The sequence below is a fragment of the Fringilla coelebs genome, assembly GCF_963513975.1.
Source record: "Fringilla coelebs genome assembly, chromosome: 11".
In the NCBI taxonomy this organism is placed as follows: Eukaryota; Metazoa; Chordata; class Aves; order Passeriformes; family Fringillidae; genus Fringilla; species Fringilla coelebs.
The window spans coordinates 10,869,877-10,892,809 of record NC_140037.1 but is presented as its reverse complement, the minus strand read 5'-3'; the positions used below and the strand labels follow the sequence as shown (position 1 = coordinate 10,892,809).

The 22,933-nt window shown below is 37.8% G+C and overlaps 1 protein-coding gene across 5 annotated transcripts in view; it reads right to left on the bottom strand.

Annotated features, from left to right (window-relative positions):
* Positions 1-7,703: 7,703 nt before the first annotated feature.
* FMR1 (fragile X messenger ribonucleoprotein 1) overlaps positions 7,704-22,933 on the bottom strand; it is a 29,708-nt gene continuing 14,478 nt past the window's right edge. For 3 of the 5 annotated variants that reach the window (XM_084213327.1, XM_084213331.1, XM_084213328.1), the window contains 8 exons: positions 21,735-21,905; positions 21,571-21,649; positions 19,097-19,206; positions 15,645-15,731; positions 14,203-14,398; positions 12,713-12,892; positions 11,683-11,765; positions 7,704-10,212 (listed from right to left, as the gene is read on the bottom strand). In XM_084213327.1, the coding sequence (XP_084069453.1) occupies positions 10,051-10,212; positions 11,683-11,765; positions 12,713-12,892; positions 14,203-14,398; positions 15,645-15,731; positions 19,097-19,206; positions 21,571-21,649; positions 21,735-21,905 (1,068 nt within the window). In that variant the 3' untranslated portion in view covers positions 7,704-10,050. The remainder of the gene's footprint in view (positions 10,213-11,682; positions 11,766-12,712; positions 12,893-14,202; positions 14,399-15,644; positions 15,732-19,096; positions 19,207-21,570; positions 21,650-21,734; positions 21,906-22,933) is intronic. The other 2 variants (XM_084213329.1, XM_084213330.1) reach the window with 2 other exon arrangements.

Below are 22,933 nucleotides of genomic sequence, written 5' to 3'. Positions count from 1 at the left end.
TGCAACTAACCATCTCTGTTTGGCACTAATTATTTGTTTCTGCAAGCAGCTGAAAATCAGCTGCTAGGAAAACCCCCCACAACATCCAATACAGTTAATGAACAACACATTTAAGCAGTTTTTGAGATTTCCTATTTAATAGCAGATTTATTGATAATCATGAGATACTCTGTGGGAATGGTTTGACTGTGTAAGATAGTTATAAATAGTAGATTCCTCTGTATATTTAATTCCTATAAAACATCATATCTCATCCCTTATGTTACACAGCAGCTGCAGAGCATCATTTGGTTCCAACAACTCCCCCAGGACTGGCTGTATTGTCAGTCTCACATTTATCAGAGACATTACTGGTAGCCAAATTCAGTTTATTAAAGGGGGGATCAGGATCTTCACCAGTCCTCTGTGTTTACTTAGGCCTACATGTGAGCAGTAGTGGTGGAGGCACAATGATATTAATGCAGAAACACACCAAATGAAAAGTAACATTTCTCCTTCTCGTTCCTATTGGTCTGTGGTCTGGCTATGGAACCAGGCTGGCAGTTTTTATATAGAACAAATATTTTTTGTACTCCTATTATTTTGCTTTTTGATATTAGCAAGTTAGCATGGTGATTTCCAGCTCAATAATTTTTATGAGATAATGTAGTTCTTGTAATTTTACTTCAGCAGTCCAAAGGTGAGTGGATCAGTGTAATCTGACAGGTCTGAAGCCTTCCTTAGCCAGTAGAAGTGGGAAAGACACCAGTGTGGGACAAAACCTTCTCTCATTTAGGCTGTGCCAAATTCTCTTTTCTCTCTATGTGTACGTGGGAAGACTGGAAAACTAATCCAGATGAGATACAACAAAGCTAGGCATGGTGGATCCTCTGCCAAACTTTCAGCATAATTTCAGCATTTCCAGCACAGTCACATCACTGCTGATGGAGGGTTTTGCAGGAGGGTAGCAATGCAAACAAATCTGTGATTGTCCCAAAGAGGCACTTAGCAATCCCGTTTTCAAGAGCTCTAGTGAGTTTTACAGTATTAGACTGAAGGTTTTAAACACATGAACTGCTGACAGGTAGGGGAGGGAGGGTGGACTGCCAGTGAGGCAGAAGGGGGAAGGAAGAGAGAAACAATGCTGCAGGGGGAAGTGACACTTACTCATTGGACTGAAGAAGTTTAAGAAAGATTCGAATACACCTTTCATTGTCATGTTGGGTTTGCTGGGTGCCTCTGCACTCTGCTCTGAACCAGGCTCAATCGGTGCTGCAAGAACTGAAAGTTCACAATGATTAGCTCATTACCATCAAAACTAGCCGTAATTAATTAAAGCAATGACATTTTCATACTGATTATCACTCATTAGGAAGGCATTTACAGTCATCAGGAAACTGTGTCTACTGATGGCTAGCAAGGTTAAGCACAGATGTCTTTCTGTTGTATTCACTTATATTGCTTTAAATTGCTTCATGAACCACAATGAGTAAAGAACTAAAGCTGTAAAATTTAAATTAAAGAATGCATTCAGGTGGAAATTGTCAAGGATAAAAAGCCCTGCTGCTCACCTATGAGGTGCATGTTACATGAAAAAAGCTTTGCTGCATGCATAGTTATATTTCTCCTATGCACACAAGCAGAACTTTCAGCTTTTTAAAGATCAGACCCCAGTTAAAACACAGAAACATGGTGAAAGGCACCTTTATCAGACACAACCAAACATGCATCTATCCCAGCTTCTGATTTCAGACAGTGACCTGCTGCAGTTGCATAGTAAAGAGCAAAACATCTCTAAATATAGAGGTACTGTTTACACAAAAGCTGCTGATTTCTTACCCTGGGACTTCCCAATCACCTTTCATTTTCACTCTTCTAAAAAAAAAAATGGGATCAGTAAACCTTGCTGCCTCCCTACATCTCTTTTTCATTACATCAAAAGTGCAAATCACAGTAGGATTCCACTGGCAATCTACCACTCCCCAATGAGGGGGAAAAAGGAGACCCAGTATTCCCACCTGCTTGCCTTTTTCCTCTCCATCAGAGAAACTTACACCATCAGCACTTTAATAGCTTTCAGTGATGGAGTTGGCTGAAAGCCATTTCATGGTGTTAGAGTCCTTGTGACAGAAGTGAGATCACAGCCTAACCAAAAACTCAGGCATTGAACAACTTCAGTCTTTTGGATAATTCTTCAGCAAAGGTGCCTCTCACCAATGCAAAGATGTTTGGATGGATCCTTTAGACATGTCAGACGACCAAACTCAACTTCTGTTAGTGCAAGTAATCAGATAAAAACTATTCTAATCACTTTGAGTAATAAGAAAATACATCAATTCTCAACAGACTATAAGAACACCTTGAATAGTATGGTGGAAAATAAGACTAAGTGGGGGAAAAAATAGAATATACTATAATTGGGGGAATAAAAGAAAAATCTATGATCAACTGTGAAATAAAAGCAAGTTGCACTGACAGGGATGAAACCAGCAGCATGTATTTCTTGTACAGATGCACAGAGGGAAATGGGACTTATAGTTGCAGGAAACAATATATTTTGCTCTATTTAAGTCTCAGAATGGATCAATCCTTGCTTGTAATCAATCAATTGCTTGTAATATTTCTCAGTATTTTTCAAGCATTCCCAAGACTGCTTGCTAGTAAAAGTACTTGCTGTTTCTCTGAGAATGTTTTTGTCCTTGCAATACTCACGGGAGTGGATGCTACAAAGCAGGAGCAGGACCATGAAGACCCACACCCAACGGGTGCCCAAGGGCAGCATCACTGCAATGAAACCAAGAGCAGTAATAGGTATAGGCCCTGCATAAAACAAATTATTAATATTCATATTTATGGATTAGAGCAAACCTGACAGTTGATTGCTGCACAGAGCAGGACTGCCTTTTTTGCAAGAAAGAGGCCAAAACCCATTGAAAATATATGTGTATATATTGCCAATAAATGATTTTGAAGAAATTAATCATTTAAAGGGAGTTTAAAGGAAGTCATCTTGTTAACAGAGACTAGCCAAAAAATTATGTTTCCGAAACGTCCCAGAGCATGACACCTGGCACTTAAAAAGATAATTTCTAGTTAAAAATTTTAATCTGAGTTCAATGAACAGAATAAAGAATGAATAATTTCTGAAAGCTTAAAACTGAATTCTAGTTTAGCTCATTGAATTCTCCACTCTTTTCACAATTGGAGCACATGAAGAGCTTTGGATAGCATTTTTAAAAGGCGGTTCAAAATGGTATTAGGGACAAAAATACTTTTAGAAATCCCCATGTGATTCATAGTAATTTACCAGCAGGTTTAAGCTGGGTTTTGTACCTGCAAGCAGCCCCTGATGACTGCTTTGACAGATGCCGTATTTCACTTTGCCTGCCCCTCCTGTTTTACCCTAAAAAGGGCTTTTTTTTCAATTACCACGACTTAGTTCTAAAGGCAGCTTAAATCTAGAGACAATTTGTTAGTACTGGGGAGGGGAGAACCCCGTTTTCTGAAGTGCTGCACAGGGAAGAGACTGCATTTAATGTGGATATTGCCCTGTGAAGGGTCAGCTCTTTCTGCACTGCTTCTCAGTGAGGAAAGCTTCCCTGCCCTTGGAAGTGCCAGTGCTATAGAGGAATATACAAACATGTTCTATCCCACAGAGAAACTACTTTGGTAATGCAAAATTATTTCTGAAGAGGACAGGAATCATGTTTTCCAAGAGACTTATTAAAATGTAATGCCATTCATGACAAATTGGGAAAACAAGGGAGAAGGAAAAAAAGATAAACAGAAAATTCTTGCTATTACTTACTTCTTTTGCTGTCTCCTTCAGCCCTGCTTGAGCAGGGCATGAGCAGCTCCCCAGGGTACAGCAACCACAGCCTGGCCCTGACAACCGTGGAACCAAAGCACATCACAGTCACCACCCCCAGTTCAGGTGCACGGAACAGGATGGAGCAACTGAAGGGCCAGAAAAAGCTCAGTGGGCTTTGGGTGAAATTGGCCCCTGCTGAGACTGTTGGAAATCCTCTCAAGTCTTCTAATTCACCAAGTTAAAAACAAGTTCATACTCTTACCAGTCACACTCCAGTGTACAACACAGAAACATCACTAATTGAGCAGACCTGATAAAATGTAAGAGATCAAAACAAATCTCAAATTGAAAACTTCAGTCAGAATACTTAAATTAGAGCGTCTCACCAAACCATGAAAGGTGAATTAATTAGGTATTGCCTCACCAAATATTTGCACACTTGAAGCACAAATCTGACACACATCTTTCTTAGACTTGGAAAACCAATCATATCCTGGGCTGCATCAAAGGGAACATGGCCAGCAGGTCAAGGGAGGTGATTCTGCCCCTCTACTCCACTCTCTTGAGACCCCACCTGGTGTACTGTAACCAGCTCTGGAGATCTGGCCTGATTTCAGCTGGGATAGTTAAATTTTCTTCTCTGTAGCTGGCACAGTGCTGTGCCTTGGATTTAGGATGAGACTAATGTTGACAACACTCTGATGTTTAGCTCAGCAGTTCTTGCTCTCAGCCAAGGACTTTTGGGTTCCCCTGCTCTGGCAGGGAGCAGGTGCACCACAAACCAGGAGGGAGCAGGGCCAGGACAGCCTACCTGGACTGACTAAAGGGATATTCCACACCATGGCACATCAGTATATAAACTGCAGGAGCTGGCAGAGAGATGCCAAACACTGCCTAGGGATGGGCTGGGCATTGGTCAGTGTATTGAGCAAATGTATTGTGCAACTCTTGCTCCTCTTGGATTTCATCTCACTCCTTTTCATCACAATTATTATAATTGTGTTCTATTATCTTTCAATTATTAAACTATTCTTGTATCAACCCATGATTTTTACTCTTTTGTTTCTTCTGATTCCCATCCCCACTGGGAGGGTGGAAGAGGAAGAGAGCACTGAGTGAATGAGTGAGCAGCTACCTGGTGTTGCTGGCTGGAGTAAAACCACAAGTTCCCCTCACGTGAAGGACATGGACCTTTTCAATCTTGTCCAGAGGGTCATGAAGGCAACCAGAGGTCTGGAACAGCTCTGCTCTGAGGACAACCTGGGGTGCTTCAGCCCTGGAGAAGGCTCTGGGGACACATCAGGGCCCCTCTCAGTACCTAAAGGGGCTATACGGGAAAGATGGGGAAGCCTTTTTAGCAGGGCCTGTGCAATAGCACAAAGAGCAACAGTTTTAAACAAAAAGAGGTTCAAATTAGACCAAAGTTGAAATTTTTCACAATGAGGGTGGTGAGGCCCTGGCACAGGCTGCCCAGAGGAGCTGTAGATGCTCTGTGCCTGGAGGCATTCCAGGCCAGGCTGGATGGAGCTCTGGGCAATTTGGTCAACAGGAAGGTGTTCCTGCCCAAGGCAGAGGTTGGAACTAGAGGATCTTTAAGGTCCCTTCCAAACCAGAACATTCTAGGATTCTACCACTTCCATTCCTTTTATTAAGGAAAGGCTCTGAATAGACTGGGAGCAGTGTTTTTAAAATATACAGAAGCCCCAAAGTAAATGCAGATGTCATCAAATCAGCAGTTCCCTTAACAGATGAGCTGCCTAAAGCAGTTGCAGTTTGCTACAACAGCCATCTGAACTGATAAGTGAGCCTGAAAAAAATTACATATTCACATGGGTTTTTTCCTCATTTCAGCTAATTGCAAAATGAGTTTAAAGGGTGGGTTGCTTTAACCTCATTTGTATGCAGCACTATCTTGCTAAAATAAGCAACAATACACAGCATCCTCAGTTTGATTGTTTCACTCTATACCCAGATCAGACTCAGCCACTCTCAGCAGCTCCAATAAGGCGATACTTGGAAATGTCTAATCCCCAAGCCTTCCTTCTCTGAAGCATATGATTTACATGTGAGATTTTCCATGCTGATTTATGGAGTGCTCCATGAGGACATGGAACACTCCAGACAGTGTGATGCATTTCTGACATGGGACTTTGCAGACTGCTAAGAATCACAGAAAGATGCCCCCCCCCCTTCCTTCAACAGAACACTTAATTGAATTAACTACATTTAGGAGTGTTGATTTCCCTTGCTGTAGCTGTAGTCTACACCTGAGGCTCAGCCTGAGTGCACCAGGCAAAAATCACACCCAAACCCCAAACCACACCTTAGTGTTTGTTCTAACATTTCTGCAACACCCAAGTTCTTAGCATTTACAGACTACATCAATGTGATAATTTTTTTTGCTTTAAATTAACTGATTTTATTGGAAACCAGTTTCCTAAATGCAGTCCAAAACTGTAAGTAAACATTTTCTCCTACTGAATTTTCAGTAGATACACAAAATTGCCTATGATTGTTGCTCTTTCTTATAATCCAATTCCATACAGTACTCAAAGCACACAAAAAATACTACTTTTAAGTCTATTGTAAAGTAGTTTTTAAACAATGTTAAAAAAAGAATAATTATGGCAAACTGACTCATCTGGGTTTAACAGCAATTATTACTATCAAACTGTTTGAGATGAATGACCTTTGTAACTGTGAAAGCACAAGTGACAGATGTGTGATGCATTTTAAAAAATTGTTTGTAGAAAACCAGATTCATCCCCCATGCAGGCAAAAGATCCAGTCCTCTATCAGAGGCTCACACTGCCAGAGAAAAGAGCTGATTCTGTAAATCACAGCATAAAAATATGTGAAACTCACATTGTGCTTAAGTCTAATCAACCTCTGGCAAGGAGAACCTTGTCATCCAAGTGGAATCTATGCAGAACACTAAGCTCAGGAGGTCTAACCTCACTTTTTCTAACATATATTAAGCTGCCTTAATAACTTAACTGTGCAAACACCCCTAGTCACCCAATTTTCATGGAAAGTCTGGAAAAGACTCTTTGACTGGCATTGTTTAGGATGAAAATCTGTTAAGTTCAAGTGAATGATGAAGAAGCTTAGCACACACTACTGTGGAAACAAGAAGCTCAGCCTTGTCACTTTTTTAAGTAGCCACCAGAACCAGCAACCCATCTCTCCCACCCCTTAACACAGGTATTCCACTGCAAGTTTCTGGAAGTAAAAGAAACCTTTAACAATACACAGGATAAAAATACTTGACATCCATCTTCTCTTGCAGATTAGCAGAGAACTTAGCAAACTGTACAGCAGTATTCCTGAAATGACTGAGGAATACTCACTGAAGCTAAAGTTTTTCCTTCTAATATTCAATATTGAAGGGTTTTGCAGGAAACCAGACTGCCGGTTCAGGAAAATAAGTTGCCTTTCACAGTAAGTGCTTGCAGGAAGAAGCAAGGTCTACATTCAGTCCCATACTCACAGCACTCAATATCCTTCCTGGACATGGTACACAGCATTTGATATTAGGGACAAAGAAGGGCTGAAACAGCGCCTCAGTAACTGATTCAAGGAACTTCTGTATTTATGAAACTAAACCTAGCATCTTCTTGAACTCATGAGTGCTCATAAAAAGATTTTTATCTGCTTAAAAAAAAGCTGAATAGAGATTTTTTTCCTTGACAAAGTTTTAATAGCAACTCTGAATATCTTAACTCCCCACCCATCATTAACAGAAATGCATTCAGTAAACAACAGAAACACAAACTTTCTATTTTTTTAAGCATTTGTTAATTCATACGCTTTGAGCTTAGCCTTACTGAATTTAGACTTTGGCATGATTCACAAATACCTCTCACTCTTTCAAAGAACTTTATTTTAAAAATAATTTTAATTCATTAGACCGTACTTTATAATAGTTACCAATAGGACGGACCTGAACTCAAGCATCAGACATTTGTTGCACTTTCAAGTTTTGTAACAACATGACTTTTCAAAATAAAATGTACATTTAGATTCACAGGTTAATTTGTTGAAATTTAATAACATTTAAAGTCACTGGAATATGAACTGAAAGGGATATATGTGAAGTACACAAATACTGAAAAAGGTCATAACCCCAAAACCCACGTGGAAATGGAATGCAGCCAATTAGACTGTGGTTTAGGAATTTCACATTTACCTGGGTTAGCACCTTGGTGAACTCAACCACTGAATGTGTGAATGTGAGAAATGAGTGCATGAAGTGTGACCACTCAACAGGTACTGTACCATTCCATGAAGAGACTGTGTCTTCTTGAGCATTTTGTGCTGTATTTTTGAAATCTGGTAATATCTGAGACTTTCCTAAAATGTGTAAATAAACAATGTCTACAGTTAAAGTCTAAACAAAGAAATACTTCCTACTTTCTGTCAGTTGAGATTTTTTAAAGCAATCATTCATAAGGATTGCATCAACATCAGTTAGCAGAGGAAGATCAAACTTTATTGAAACTGCTTGCATACAAAATATATTGCACTATAACCAAACAAATGTCAACATAAAATCCAATCTGTTGTAGCTAATATGTACAGAGAATATTGCCCAAGAGCAGTTACATTACAAGGTCAGTCTACCTTGGTTAATTATCTACAGTATTTTAAACCAAACAGCTTACAGATGATGTGTGCAAGGTACCAATTTCTGTTTTCAAATACTATACATTCCCAAAATAAATAACTAGAAATCAACATTAATGTTTGGCAATACTTTTTAAGACATTTTTATATTTGTTAAATCATGTGCAGTTCGTTGCCAGTTTTAGTATGCTCACCTGTATGCAAGGAAAAAAAAGAATGAAGAAAGCAAAGAAACAAAACTCACAAAATACATCAGAGGCAAGGTCAAGTTTGTACAATTCTGTACATAAACAGTGGCTCTCCTTCTGGAGTAATCTGAACAAAAATGGACTAAAATGAAGGTCCTTATGCAGTTGTGCCCAGTAAGTTTAATGTGTGATCAGAAATGAAAGAAAGCACAGCTCCTCCCACCACCCTTCCCTGGTGTACAGCTGTACTTCGCATCAAATTCTGTGACACCTTCATATTGGCTGGCAATTAGGACCCTGCAGCTCAAAATATGAAGAACTTTTATTTTACCTTCAATATTTCAACTACTGTATCTGTAGTTGCCAGGGCATAACATGTGGTGACTTTCTTCTTACCCCTCCTGAAATAGCCCCCAAATTAAAATAAGCAATTCAAAAATTTTGGGAGGATGAAAATCATCAATGCTTTAGGCTGGTCATCTGGCCAAACAGCAGGCACCTATTACTAGCTTGTGAACATGTTACACTTGTTCCCTCAGTAACAATGAGTTTTTTAGTTTTCCACAATGGAAAGATTTTTTTTTAGTTTTTTTTTTTTAAAAAAAAAGCTTCTGTACTGCCTACAAAGAAAAAAATTACACCCCTTTTTCAATAACACTATTTGCCAAATCTTCAGTGCAAAATAAATTTCCTATTCTTATAACTGCCTAACTGAATGTTTATGTAAGGAAAAAATTATGGAAAGCATGCACTTGTCTATAAAGTACTAACGTCTGACAAGGATTGCTACATATATTTTACATTTAGTGTTACCAACTCATCTTCCCTGATTTCTGCATCCAAATATAATATTCCTACCTGCCAAGATATAAAAAAGGCACAGATCATACAACTTTTTTGCTAATGAAAATGACAATTGTTACATCACACAGATTTCAGGGTCCACCAAAATATTGAAAAAGGTGGACCAGAATGTGAACTGACACAGGACATAAAACGACATAGCATTTCATGAAGAACTGGTAAGTTAGATTGAAAACAGAAGCCAATTTGATTACTGCAAACACTATTTATTCTGAAAATTGAAATTGAGCAGTGAATTTGACCCGATGTGTTAAAATGGTACAACTGAACAGAAAGTTTACCAATGCACAGCTCAGTATTTTTAAAACAAACAAAAAAGAATCTTTCATCTTTTGAACTGCAATATGTACTTGGAAGCGATTTTCAGAAGTTCAGGTATTTTTATGCAAATATTTGAATAACTTCTTATTCTGAAAACAACTGCATACTGTTGATGTTAAAAAAGGCTAACAGAGAACATATGTTCATTTCATGCCCTGCGCCGTCTTGCCTACTATTTTGTCTTTGGCCTAACAAGTTTCTCTAACATGGAATAGGAATTACTGAAACAGTATAGGAAGTATGACTTCAGAGTTATGCAGTTTAGGGGACTCCGTTGACCAGCGGCTGCTGAGCGTCCGCGCTGTCCGTCTTCTCCTTCTTGGGGTTCCGCTCCTTGCCCGTGCGCAGCCGGCTGCCTTCGCTCGAGGTATTCTGTAAGGTTTTAGTGTGGACACTCCTTTCATTATTGCAGTCAATTCTGATCTGGAACAATTCAGAGTTATACAAAGCATTCTCCTCCTTTCCTCCACCCCTGGGCGCTCTCGGAGCAGCAAATAGTGCCAGCCCCTCATGGCTTTGCTAAATGTATCCAGCTGCAGGGGAGGGTGAAAATTCTTTTCTGTACAAAAATGCCACATACCTGTGAGCCAAAAAATCCTCTGCCATCTACTTAGCCTTTACAGCTAAGAGAAAAATTTCCAGTTTGTGCACAAAAAAGTTGAATTAATATCAGATGAATCTCTGAAACATTATTTCAACTTCTAGTAATTCGACTTCCTACTCTTTGCATGCAAAAAGCCCCCAAATTACATAGTGTCATTTCATGGCAGCATCTCAATCTCAGAATCTACTCAGAACTTTTTGAATCTGAAAAGAAAAGATCCATTGAATACACCCAAAAAACTTCTGCAGCCTTTTTAAGTGGTCATAAAAAATTTCAAGAGAGCATGCTGAAAGCATATTTTTAGGCTTGCAAAGGAGGCAAATGCTTATTCCTTTATATGTAACATGATTTTGGCAACTTGATCAGCCAGATTTGAACAAGATGCAAGTCCTTATTTTCTTGTAACATGTCACTGCATCCAAATCTTGGAGCAACAGATAAACCCCCCATGATTTAAGTGCCTTATGGTTTTTTTTCAGCACCACATTTCCTCACTGCCTACTTCAAACTTGGTAAGGTAATTACTAATTAATTATAAAACTCACATGGCCATTATTTATTTTTTGTTTTGCTAAGTTAATTATTTGCTTTTCACATGCCTATTCATTACAGCAAGGACAGTTTCCATGAGGGGAAACTTAAGATATATACATAACGTATCAGTTTGATAACTTCATGAAACAAAGCATTTGAAAAAAAAAGTAGAAATATCTTTATAAAAACCTTAAAAATATTTAAGGTTACAAGATATTTCACATCTGTTACTCGACAAGTTTCTTGATGTGAATTTTAAACTTACTTTCTAGACTGAATAGCCTTCAATTACAAACATTTCATTTAGTAGTGAAGGTAGTTTCTGAAGTTTAATCTTTCTTACTCTGAGGATTCTGGCTACAACACACTCTATATGGTGTTAAGGATTTTCTTCCCTCAGATACATAGAAGATAGACAACAACACACAACACAGCACGAAATAAAAGCTAAAACTAAAGCACTAGTAAGAACAGAGACTGGAATCAAGCTAGTTAGTAAATCCTTGGGACTTGTCATCAGTTTTTTACCAGACAGAGCTAAACAGCATTACAAAATTGCATTTTTACACAGCTTAATATATTTAGAGTCCTGAGCATCTGTGTCATTTTGTAACACAACTTTTGTATATGTGATTAGGGAGTCAAAGAATATGGAATCACAAGGCTACTGTGTCACTCACAACAGAAGGCTCTACTGTTACTATAGGACACAATGCAATTTTAAGAGTACAGACTTCCCACATGAGAAGAGTTACCTCAAGAGACCCGTCCGCTGTCCTCCCTTTCGCCTCTCTTGAGTTACGCTGACGGTTATCTGTTCGCGACTGTTCATCATTGCCTGGAAGAAGAATTAATCCACCAAGTTGTTCAACAAGGACATCATCTTCTGCCACTTAAATTTTACACAAGCACAGTAGGCAATTCAGAATTTTCTGACTCATGAACAAATATTATAACTAACATTTAACAACAGCTCTTAAACTATGAGCCAGGAATCACTAAAGAAAAAGTTCTCAGGTGATAAGGCAGACAAAACCTCAGTGTTTTAAACCACCACAGTTTAAAAAACACCGACTGAAAAAAACCCACTTCTCAAAATGATTAACCACAGAAGAGAGGCACACAATCAGCAGTGTTTAAGGCCTTCACATTTTTCAATGGCTTATAAGCTTCCTAAATTATACATTACCATCTTAGTATGCAGCATCTATATTTTGAAAAAAACATTTCAAGAAATAAGCAGAGCTGCAGAATAAAGAATTTTAACCAATAAATATAATGGAACATCATATGTTCTTGTATATATATTTAACTTTTTAAAGTTCTCCCATCTTATTTTTGCCTGGTCCTTTCCATTGAACACCTAAATTACAATGTTATCCTGTTCCATGAACATCATATACAAGAAGATGAGAATATGGACAGCTGAATGAGTAAAACAGATTTTAAAAGATTTTTCTGTATCTACTGACAAACTAGAATTTGATTCCTTGATGTCCATGTGTGATGGCACAGGCCACAAACCTGAGCCAAGAGGCATTTTAGGAAAACAAATGATGGTGAAAACTCCCCCAAAAATAAAGCAGATCAAAAAGAATGATACCCCTCTGCTCAATGCTCCACACATCTGAAACAAAATGCTCCATTTAAAAGACTGACAAAGATAAGTCAGGAGAGGCCACCAGGTGGGGAGTTGGAGCAGATGAGAACAGGAGCAGCTGGCAGAAGCGAGTTTGCTTTAGGATTCCCTCACTGACAGCTGTTTCCAAAAGCAGTCCGGTTTACCTTTGAATCCTCCGCGGCCCCGCCCGCCCTGGCCTCGGGCGCCGCCCCCGCGCCTCCGCCCGTCCCCCCTGCGCAGGTAATTGTCCCGCTCCTCCTCTGCCGGGGCCGCCGACCAATCGCTCAGCTCGTCTCTGTGATCAGACTCTGTTTCAGAAGCATTTGATGCTTCAGAATTAGTTCCTATCAAGAGGATGAAAAAAATCCAAACACGCCAGTGTAGCTTAGCATGAAATTACTATAGTAGGATACAAAATGTATATATTGAAATTTTTTCTTTCTTTTTTTGTCAATAGACAGTTTTGGGATGTTTTTGCCTCTGTAACATACATAATACAGAAAGGTACATAATATATATTACTTCTTCAAAATTCAAGACAGACTAATGAAAATTACCTGTGTGTTTAAGGCTGAATAATTAAATATGTCACAAGCTTAAAATTGGTGTTATCAGTATATCAAAAGATTACTGAACATACTACAAAATGTAATAAAAATCTAATAAAACATAAGTGTAATAGACTAGACTCCTTTGTATTTCTACAACTGGAAGTTGTGAATATAACCTGTCCTGTCTCCTCTCACCACTGCAATTCATCTATGAAAAGAAAAAAATTCCATCATGAAACAGCCTGTAAACAGACTACAAAAGCAGAGAACAAAGTCAAAATGCTAGAAATGTATCAAATCAAATAACTGGCCATTGCAATTTTTCCAATTAACAGATCACCTTCATTGACAAAAAGCTGGTTCTTTCCCCATTTTTTCCCTCCCATAACCCATATTATTATCAAGGCGAGTTCACATCTTCTAAAAATAGTAAACATCACAAAAACATTAATTTTGTATTATGCAGAACGTAAGCTAAGATTTTTTTACAAAGCTCACACTACAGGCCTTTCAGTCAGGACAAACACCAGCTGACCAACATTATGGATAATGAGGTAATACATTGCTCTGAAGAAGCACAATCTGGAAAACTATTCATTAATGAATTATCCAAGGTTTCAAAGAGTAATACACTAGTTTGGTGACTATGGTCTTCTATCAAAAACATAAAAGTTCAATTAAATATGAAGAAAATAGCTTTCCTGTAAACTGAGCTACACAGTATTTTCACCTATAAATATTTATATTAGGATAGATTCACACAGGCTTAAATGAAAACTAAAACTTCATTGTCAGGTATTGTTCAAAACATAGATAAAATAACAGTCCTTGCCCTAAGGAGTTAGGGAATAACTAGATATGCTCCATAATGTAGAAGACAGAAGCATGCTGTAAGAAGCAGGAACTGCATGGAAATCAGTGCAGATGACAGGAAAGCACTACACTTCGAAGTACTTTCCTACAGCACAAAGCTCTAGATCATCTTTAAATATTAACACTCAATATTAACTGCATTTTAAACAGCTCTAAGTTCAGTCTTTTCCAAGAAGTCACAAGACCAGGAGGCCCCCCTGAGAAGTGCGAGCGTCCCTGGAGGCACCTACCTGAAGCATAGCCTGGCCCGCGCCGGCTGTGCCCGCGGTTTCTGTAGGGGCGGCTGCCGCGGCCGAGGCCGGGCCCGTCGTCGGTCATGTACCCTTTGTCCTTGTCCGTGCGGCTCGAGGGGGGCCTGGAAGTGGCTCCGATCTGTCGCAGTTGCTCATCAATTTGCAATCTTTCCAAACGCAGCTGGTCCACTTCCTGTGCAAACACAAGCCCAGCAAATCATGTACCACTGCTATGTAACAATCGGCATGTGCACACATGCAGGTCTCAGAAAGAAAAGCCACTGAAATGTTACAACTGATCATCTGTTTACTACTCAAACAGCAACTCAGCTTTGAGAATATCTTGTCTGACAGAAAGACTTTCAAATGTTCAAATCCACGTGCTACCAACACAATTCTTCCTGTGGCACAGTTGACGAGTTTAGGTCTGTACCACGATAAAGCACTCAGGTCAGAGCACAAGCTCTTTACACTGCTGCACATAAAAACATAAAAGTTATTGAACAATTCTGACATAACAGTATGAGGAATGGGAGGAAGCATAAAAGCATAGAGAGAAAAGTGCTGTAACTCAGGCACAGAGGCATCAGCACACAGCATCCTCACCATATACAATTAGGTAAAAGAGCTACAGCAGCACACATTCAAGAAGTACCTTTGCCAATTTCAGATTATTATCTAGCTCACATCAGAATGGCAATCCCCTTTTCTTTTTCTTTAATTAAGGAGAAATCTATTGATAGAAGTTTCATTCTGACACTGCATCCTCTGATGGCTACTGCACTGACTGGACATAAATCATGAATGATCTGAAGGCTTCAAAACAGATGCAAGACTTTATTTAATTAAATGAACTCAAACCTGTCCCTACTGTTACATCTGGCCCTGCCATCGAAGACTGGGCACCTGGCCACAACCACCACAGGCAAGAGTAACTCAAAGCAACAATATGGGATATACTTTGCTCCCTAGACAACAGACCACTCATTACAGACTACTGGGGAAGTTAAGGAGCCAAGAGGAAAACACAACATATAAAGCTGAGTTGCTTACAAAACATACTCAGGTATGAAATGTCAACTAATTACAGAAAAAGCAGTTTAGTATTTTTGCATTAAAACCTGCCCATTTTATACAAGATTCTGCATGGAAGGCTGTTTGCCCTGCAGCTGCATGAAGGACTGACTACTCTCTCATATATAAAGCTGGCAGCACATTTTGACAGATTTTTTAATTTTCTTACTCTTCTATAATTTGCATCCTCAAAAAAGTTGTCATCAGACAAATTATTCTTTTAAAAACATTTTCAGACAGAGAACCTGTTATATTACTAATTGTTCAACAGCCTCAGGACCTGAACAGTTTATCAATATCACACTGTCACCATCCTAAGTACTGATAGAAAAAAAACAGTGGTAAAGCAGCATCATTATCCTCACCTTTAAATAATTAAGATGATAATCCAGAAGAACAGTTGCATTGGTGATGCTATCCTTGGTTCCTACAAACACAAATGGTACCATGCCCTAAAACACAATAGGCTTTGGTTATTGAATTCTGAAAGAAACCAAACTTCTTACTGTAAAACTGAAAACAATTCTTACATCATGAATAAGCAAAAATGAAAAAGTGAGACAACATTATATTTTAATTCTCATATTGACTATATAATGTAGTCTAATTCCCTTTATGCAAAGAGCTTTTTTAAATAGAGAGATTTAGATCATTTGCATCACAATGTCAATATTTACTTTTCTGAACAAGTGAAAAAGAGTCAATTTAGAACATTTTACGTTTTCCCCCTTCAAAATACCACCACCTTTGCTGACTGCATCCATTCTCCCACACTAGCTGCTTTTGTTCTACCTTTGATCTTTTAAAAAAGTAAACCAAATTAACACTGTGTCACAAAACAAAATCTGATTCTTCTTGAAGATCTATACAGTTAAAAAAAAAAAAAGCCAAAAATACTCAAGGAAGAGTTACTACTTCAGGTGATGATTTGTAACTTACAGTTCTTCTACCCTTCAAGCACGTGAAGCGATTCAATAAATATGTGGAAAACATAAATCTAGAAATTCTAAAGCCTGAAATGATGACACTGGGAGACAAAACACCTAAAGATTAACTCAGGCAGGCAAAGCAGGTGAAAAAACAAACCCTATCTTAAAGGGCCTCAGTGAGAGTGGAAAACAAAATAAACCTTAGGAAAAACAAAGACAATTTTTACAACAAAACTTCTGACGCTCAGCCAGGTCCCTGCAGCATTTCAGAGGCATGAGTGCAGCCCACCCAGGCCCAAGGGTGAACCTGACTGTTCCAGCAGCTGCAGCACCTGGGCAGGAGAAGCTTCACTGTGGACTGCAGACTTAGGCTGAGCATCTCCAACACTCAGCTGCTGAAGCCCATGCCACTGCAGACCACAGCCTGGCACACCTGCTGATTATCTCAAGTACTGTTCTGCTATTTCATCATTACCTCTGAAGAAGCCTTAAATTTTCACTGTACACACACCCTTCACAGAACTGCATCCCAAAGGAAGGTTTGCTGCAGAAGTGAAATGATTTGAGACACAAACGTCTTAAAAATTAAAAGCACACTATGCTGAGATTGCCCAGGAGTGGCCAGTCTATAATTTGTCTCTCCTTTTAAGGTTGTGTTTGGTTTTCTTGCCCCCTCCCTTTCTTTTACAGGCAAAGAACTTACATTAGACCTTACACATCTACATTAAGCAACTAGGAAAAATAATATATACACAGTCCTCTAGTCCTAAGGAACCTCAACATTAACACTGACTTTCATAAGCATTAAAAATTCTTTAGCCACAGGCATTGTTGACTGAAATGTTTTATTATCTGGGGCATTTTAACTTTCATAAATATTTTATACAACCTGATAAAGAGCAGTAAAATTTCTACTAAACCGGCATTAACTAGCTCACAGTATCAATTATTAAATGATGACAAGACAAATCATTTAAGAGGGCATTTAAGGAAACTGCTTCTGTTGCTTCTGGCAGTGGATTCAAGGTATAACAATGCCAGCTATTAAGAATTTGAGCTGGTAACTATGTCAAGCAATTTTAGCCATACAAAAGCAGCAAAGTGCTTATTTATTGAACCTTATTTTTGTCTTCAAAGCAAAAGTACCTATGTTCAACTTGGCTGCAGTGGGGGAAACTGAGCAGACCTTACGTGCATACTAAATTCAGAGATAAAAGTAATAAATATTACTGTAACAAACAGTACCTATCTCATTTTAAAATATGAAAAGCCTGAAGATAGCCTGTTATAAAATAATGGGATGTATAAAACTGCACTTGAAACTAATGGGCAGTATTTTAACATCTCAGTCACATAAAAAGAACCAAATGCTGTATTAAAATTTAATTGAACTACTGTTCTACTACAAGAAGAAGGGCTGCAATATCCAAATTTACATACGGAAAGATTATTTGGATTTTATAGTTGAAATAAAGCTGCATTCAATTTAAAAGTACCAACTCTTACATATTAAAGTCTGATCTCAGGTTTCTGTATTACACCTGGCATGACACAACTAACACATCAAGCAGTGCAAGCAATGCCAGTGTTAGAAATGTCATTAACAGGTAAAACAGAAGTATGAATGCAGAGCTTGAGAGGTAAAAAAGACCTGTTAAGATAATCCTTAAAAGCTGCATTTTGGACAGAAAAATGTAAGCAAATCAGCTTTTTCAAGTCAGAATTGAAAAAAAACAAGGCCAGACATACTCCCTGCAGCCATGAGTGCGGGCTCCTTTACCCTTCTGTGATTCTCTAGCCTGCAGCAATAGCAGCATCCTCTTGCTTATTAAACTAATTCTATTTTATGCTGCAGGAATTTATCTTTAGAAATTAAATATGACAGACCAGTGAAACCTTGAAGTCTAAATATTGACTATTTACCTTTTCAGACAGATGTAAAACTAGTAGAATAGTAAAAAAAGCCCTTAGTAATTGCTTAGCCATTCTGTATAGGAAGATGGAAATTGGATTGTGGATTTCCACTAAGTCCTACAGTGATAAAACAGCAGAGGAAGTAACTACTCAAGCAAGAACATAAGGGTTCCAGAAACCACATTTCATAGCTTATCCAAAGTGCAAAGGTTCTTAGCTAGTACATATTTGGATTTTGAGGTAAATGAAAGGCAGTTCAGTTTTCTTTAAGCACATTTCACACCTGAAACTGCAGGGAGTCTTTTTGCATTGAGATGTCAAGACCTTGGTGCTGTAAGATTTTTTGCATACCACAAGCTTGCCCCTCAATGCAGCCCCACACAGAAGTGCCTCAAATGACAGTGTCTGAGACTTCCTTCAGGTCTTTTACAAGGCTGACAGCCTTCCTGTGCAAAGCTGGGGTTTCACAGTGTTCATGCTTGTTTTATCTTTAGATTACAATTTAGAGGCTCTTGTGAACATAGGTAGGATTTTTAAACCAGAGATTTAACATAAAGCACAAGTACTTCATTTCAACAGAAGAAATTGCTAATGAAAAATTAAACCAGGTAAAAAGGTAAAAAAACAAACTCAAAGAAGATTAATGAATGAAACCAGCAAGTTTCATATCTATATATATATGGATTTACAGCCTAGCAGATGCTGGGAAATGTCATTGCTTCCAATAGGAACAAGAAGAAATCTCTAAGAAGGTCCACCACCAATAAATTTCTCAAAGCATTTTTCTTAAACAGAGAAGCCAAATTTATATAAAAATGTCCCTCAGCATTAATAGAAAAGATAGAATCCATCAGAAAACACATTAATCAACACTTTATCTTACCACTACAAAGATAAAAGGAAGAATTTATTTTATCATTGGTTAGACTATAACCAATTAATAAAAAGAAAAATTAAAATAACTGAAAACATACCTCTTCTTGTGGAATATTTTTATCATTTTCAGCCTCAATTCTCACTCTTACAACGCCGGATTTGTCCACTATCTCCTGAATCAGTTTTCCATTTTTTCCTATTACTTTTCCTACAGAAAGAGGATACAGAACATTCCACCTTTATGGTTTTCCCCCAAGCCTGAGAGTATTGCTTAACACTAATTAGAAGAGACTATTTAAGTGCCAGTGCAAGAACTTGATCCTCTACAACAAAGATTTAGCTAACAAGCCACAAACTGAAATGACCACATACGCTTGTGGTGCTCACTTATAAAACACATTGATCACAGAAATATTCAGCACCTTGAATGCTTATTTGGCTTTGCTTTGGTAGGTTTAAAATAACTTCAAAAATTACAAACATTTCTGTTTGCATTTAAAATATCCAATCAAAACAAACAAAAACCCTTTTACAGTGCCTTAATATTTGCTGCAATTAGTTCTTGTGTAAACAAAACTTAGTTCATTTACAAAATCTTAGTTGATCAAATACTACCAAACATACTGTTTGAAGCAGATCTAAAATTCTCTAAAACTGAGGTTTTCAGACATTTTTGCCAGTAGTTTATAATTCACTGAAAAGTCCCAAGATAAAAATGGAAATAAATTATACGCCAATGCCAGTAATGCAGACATGTATCTTCTGAAGCAGACATTCTACTGTGAGACAAGGAAAATGAAAATTTAGTTCTCTCCAGTCTCAGCAAAAGAATGTGCTGCAAACTAGCAGGAAAACTAAGCTGCTTGGGATGTGATGAGGGAGGCAACATCCTTCAATCACAGCTTTCAAGAAAAACTTTAGAGAGTGATGTCAAAGATGTTTTCTGCATGAACAAAAAAAAGTGGTTTTATTTAACAAACTGCTGAAAAACTTAAAGCATGATCTTTTTTCATTGGCACATCACTAAATTAGAGGTAAAAATCCCCAAGTGCATAACAGCTATGTTTGACTGATACAATGATTAATGAAGAAGAATTTAAATGCCACTTTTAGTCACAACAGACTCCTATTGCTCCTATCATTGAAAGCTAAATAAAGTTTCATTTTTGTGTTTCAACTTTTCTGACATGAATATTTGCAGAAAACATGACAAAATATGGACAGTAAGTTCCTTCTCAATGACAAAGGCTGTTCTGAGTGTCAAAAACTACTTCTGAGTACTTTAGCTGAGTACTTTATTTCATTATATATTACTGGCAAATGGAACAGCACCTTACTAACAAACGTAAAAAAGCCTTGGAAATGATGTAAAAAATAAATCACACAAAACCTCCACAACTTATATCAGTTACTCCAATCAAAGCTTTTGTGAGGATTTAGCAACACACACAAATATTTTAAAATAAAAATGTCCATACAGTCTTTAAAAAATAAATAACATCTTGGGTGGGTGTTTTTCTTTGTTTGTATTTTTTTTCAGTTTGAATTTTTAAAAATATAATTAAACAGAAGAAGGTGGTTGTTTGCATTTTCTTTAGATTAAGAAGTATCAGTGTGTGTGTATATATATATATATATATATATATATCTATATCTATATCTATATATATGTCTAAAAAAGTCTTCTGCACTTTAAAAGCAAATTACTAGGAATTTTAAAAGCCAAATTATTAAACATAGCTTATTTCAGACATAACATAGGGTTCAGCCAAAGTTATATTCTAAAGTATCTATGTCAAGAATTAAGAGTAGAAATGAAAATCTGCCAAAAAAATATAATTGCTAAGTTTTAAAGAGAAACAGACTTTGAGACTTCACATTGAAATAATGATGGCAGATTATCATTTTCACTTATCACCAGTAAAAACAGGGGGGAATAAGGAAGGAAAAACTGCTTTTAATCAATTCCAGAGCTGAGCTGCCACATTCCTTGGTACTTGTCCTGCTGTAGAACTTCACACTGCTTCAACACCAGCTTTCATACACTCCCTGACAACCTATTAAAGCATTTGCTTTCAGGGCTGTGTTATACAATAAAGTATTTTCTCTGCTCTCTTCTCATCTACTGAATAAAATCATGTATTTTTATTTTGCTTTGTAGCATCAAAAGCTAATTAAAAGTCTTCTCCACATATACAAGGGCCACAATGTGTTCTTAAGGACTTTTTAAATTGTTTGGCAGTGGAAGTACTTTAAATTTTCTTCATCACTGATACCTAGCTCATCTTACAGTGCTGCTTCTAGACATCTCTAAAAGGACAGGGAAAAAAAGACAAATGTAAGTCAAAGAAATGATTCAAAATATACTAGGAAAATATGAGACTGCAGATTCATCTCTTCTATAGCTTAACTACTCTCTGGATTTGTTTGGGGGAAGTAATTAATTCTCTGCCTCAATCCAGAAATTATTCTGCCTTGTACTTTAACGTCAGCACATTGCTTCTAGTACAGTGCAGCTCTCAGAAGGCATTTTTCCTTACTATCACAGAGGCAGCCTCCAGAACTGACATACCTACTAAATTCCTTGGGACTTGTATGACATCTTCAGCAAATTCAAGGTAACTTCTTGCCTTTTTCACAGCATCTTGATCCTACAATAGAAAGATGTGTAAGAAACAAGATGCATTTCCCCAAGGTTTTTTTTTATTTTCTGAAATTATAAAGAAGGGAACTCACCTCTCCATAAATATGGAATGTACAAGTATCTTCATCAAGATCAATGGCAGTCACTCCAGGGACTTTTCTGGCTTGCTGAATATTAGCACCATGAGTGCCAATGGCCAAACCCATTAGGTCTTCACGTACTACAAACTGTTCATGGAACCGGGATGCAAGTTGCCTAGAACTCTGAAGAAAAATCTAATGTCAGCTCACTTTGATTGTCTCTTCAGCACACTGGAGAGAGAAATTAACATACATTTCAACCCTATTTTTCAATCAGGTGCGTAGCCTACTTTTTATTTACTCAATCCCTTCACTGCACTTATTTTAGCTTCAAAACTACCAAGGAGCCTCCTTCAGAAATGTTTTAAATATTAACATAAGGCTGGCATCAAGCTGTGTTGACACCTCTATTTTGAATTACCCTTTAATAGCTACAGCTATCAGGTGTTACTAGGTAAGATAGCACTCATAAGGTAGTAAAACAGTAACTGGTGATTATTAAAGCAAACCTTATGATCTCTGAGAAAAAAAAACTGCACCAATTTCAACAGGTGGGTGAAACTGTAATAACTCAATGACTGACACAATTATATATAAAACAGAGCAGCTGTGGATATCTACTGCACTTTAAAAAAATGAAGAATCTGTGCCTAAGCATGACAACACAAAAACTGTTTGAATTCAGAGAACAAATATGTTCAGAATTTCATCCAGGAATCACACATCTACCCAGACAGAAGGGTCATACTGAGCACTCACAAGCGTGAGCATAACAGAACACAGGAAAGGAACAATTGTTTAATGCATTGTGGCAAGATAGAGAATTTCCAACTGTGATAATCTCTTAAGGAAGGAGTGTTCTGCAAGGAAGAAACAAGATAAAAGCTGAGATATATAATCCTATCCATGTTTCTGTGTTGCAATTGAAGCTGTAACTACTGTCAAGACATACATAAGCACACTTCAAATTAGCAGTGTAATGTCAGCAAAATGAGACCCTACAGATGTTGAGAAAACATCAAGGAATTACCCACCAGCCCTACACTGTCCCAGCAGCTGGTACTGCTTTCTGAAGTGCTCCTGCTTAAAGCTGTTGGTAAATACCCTGTGCTAAACCACTGTTTCAAAGAGCTGGTTACAGCAGATAATGGCGTAAGTGTCCAAGTGTTATAAAATACTTCAGATACTCTGAGAGCACTGTCAAGTACTTC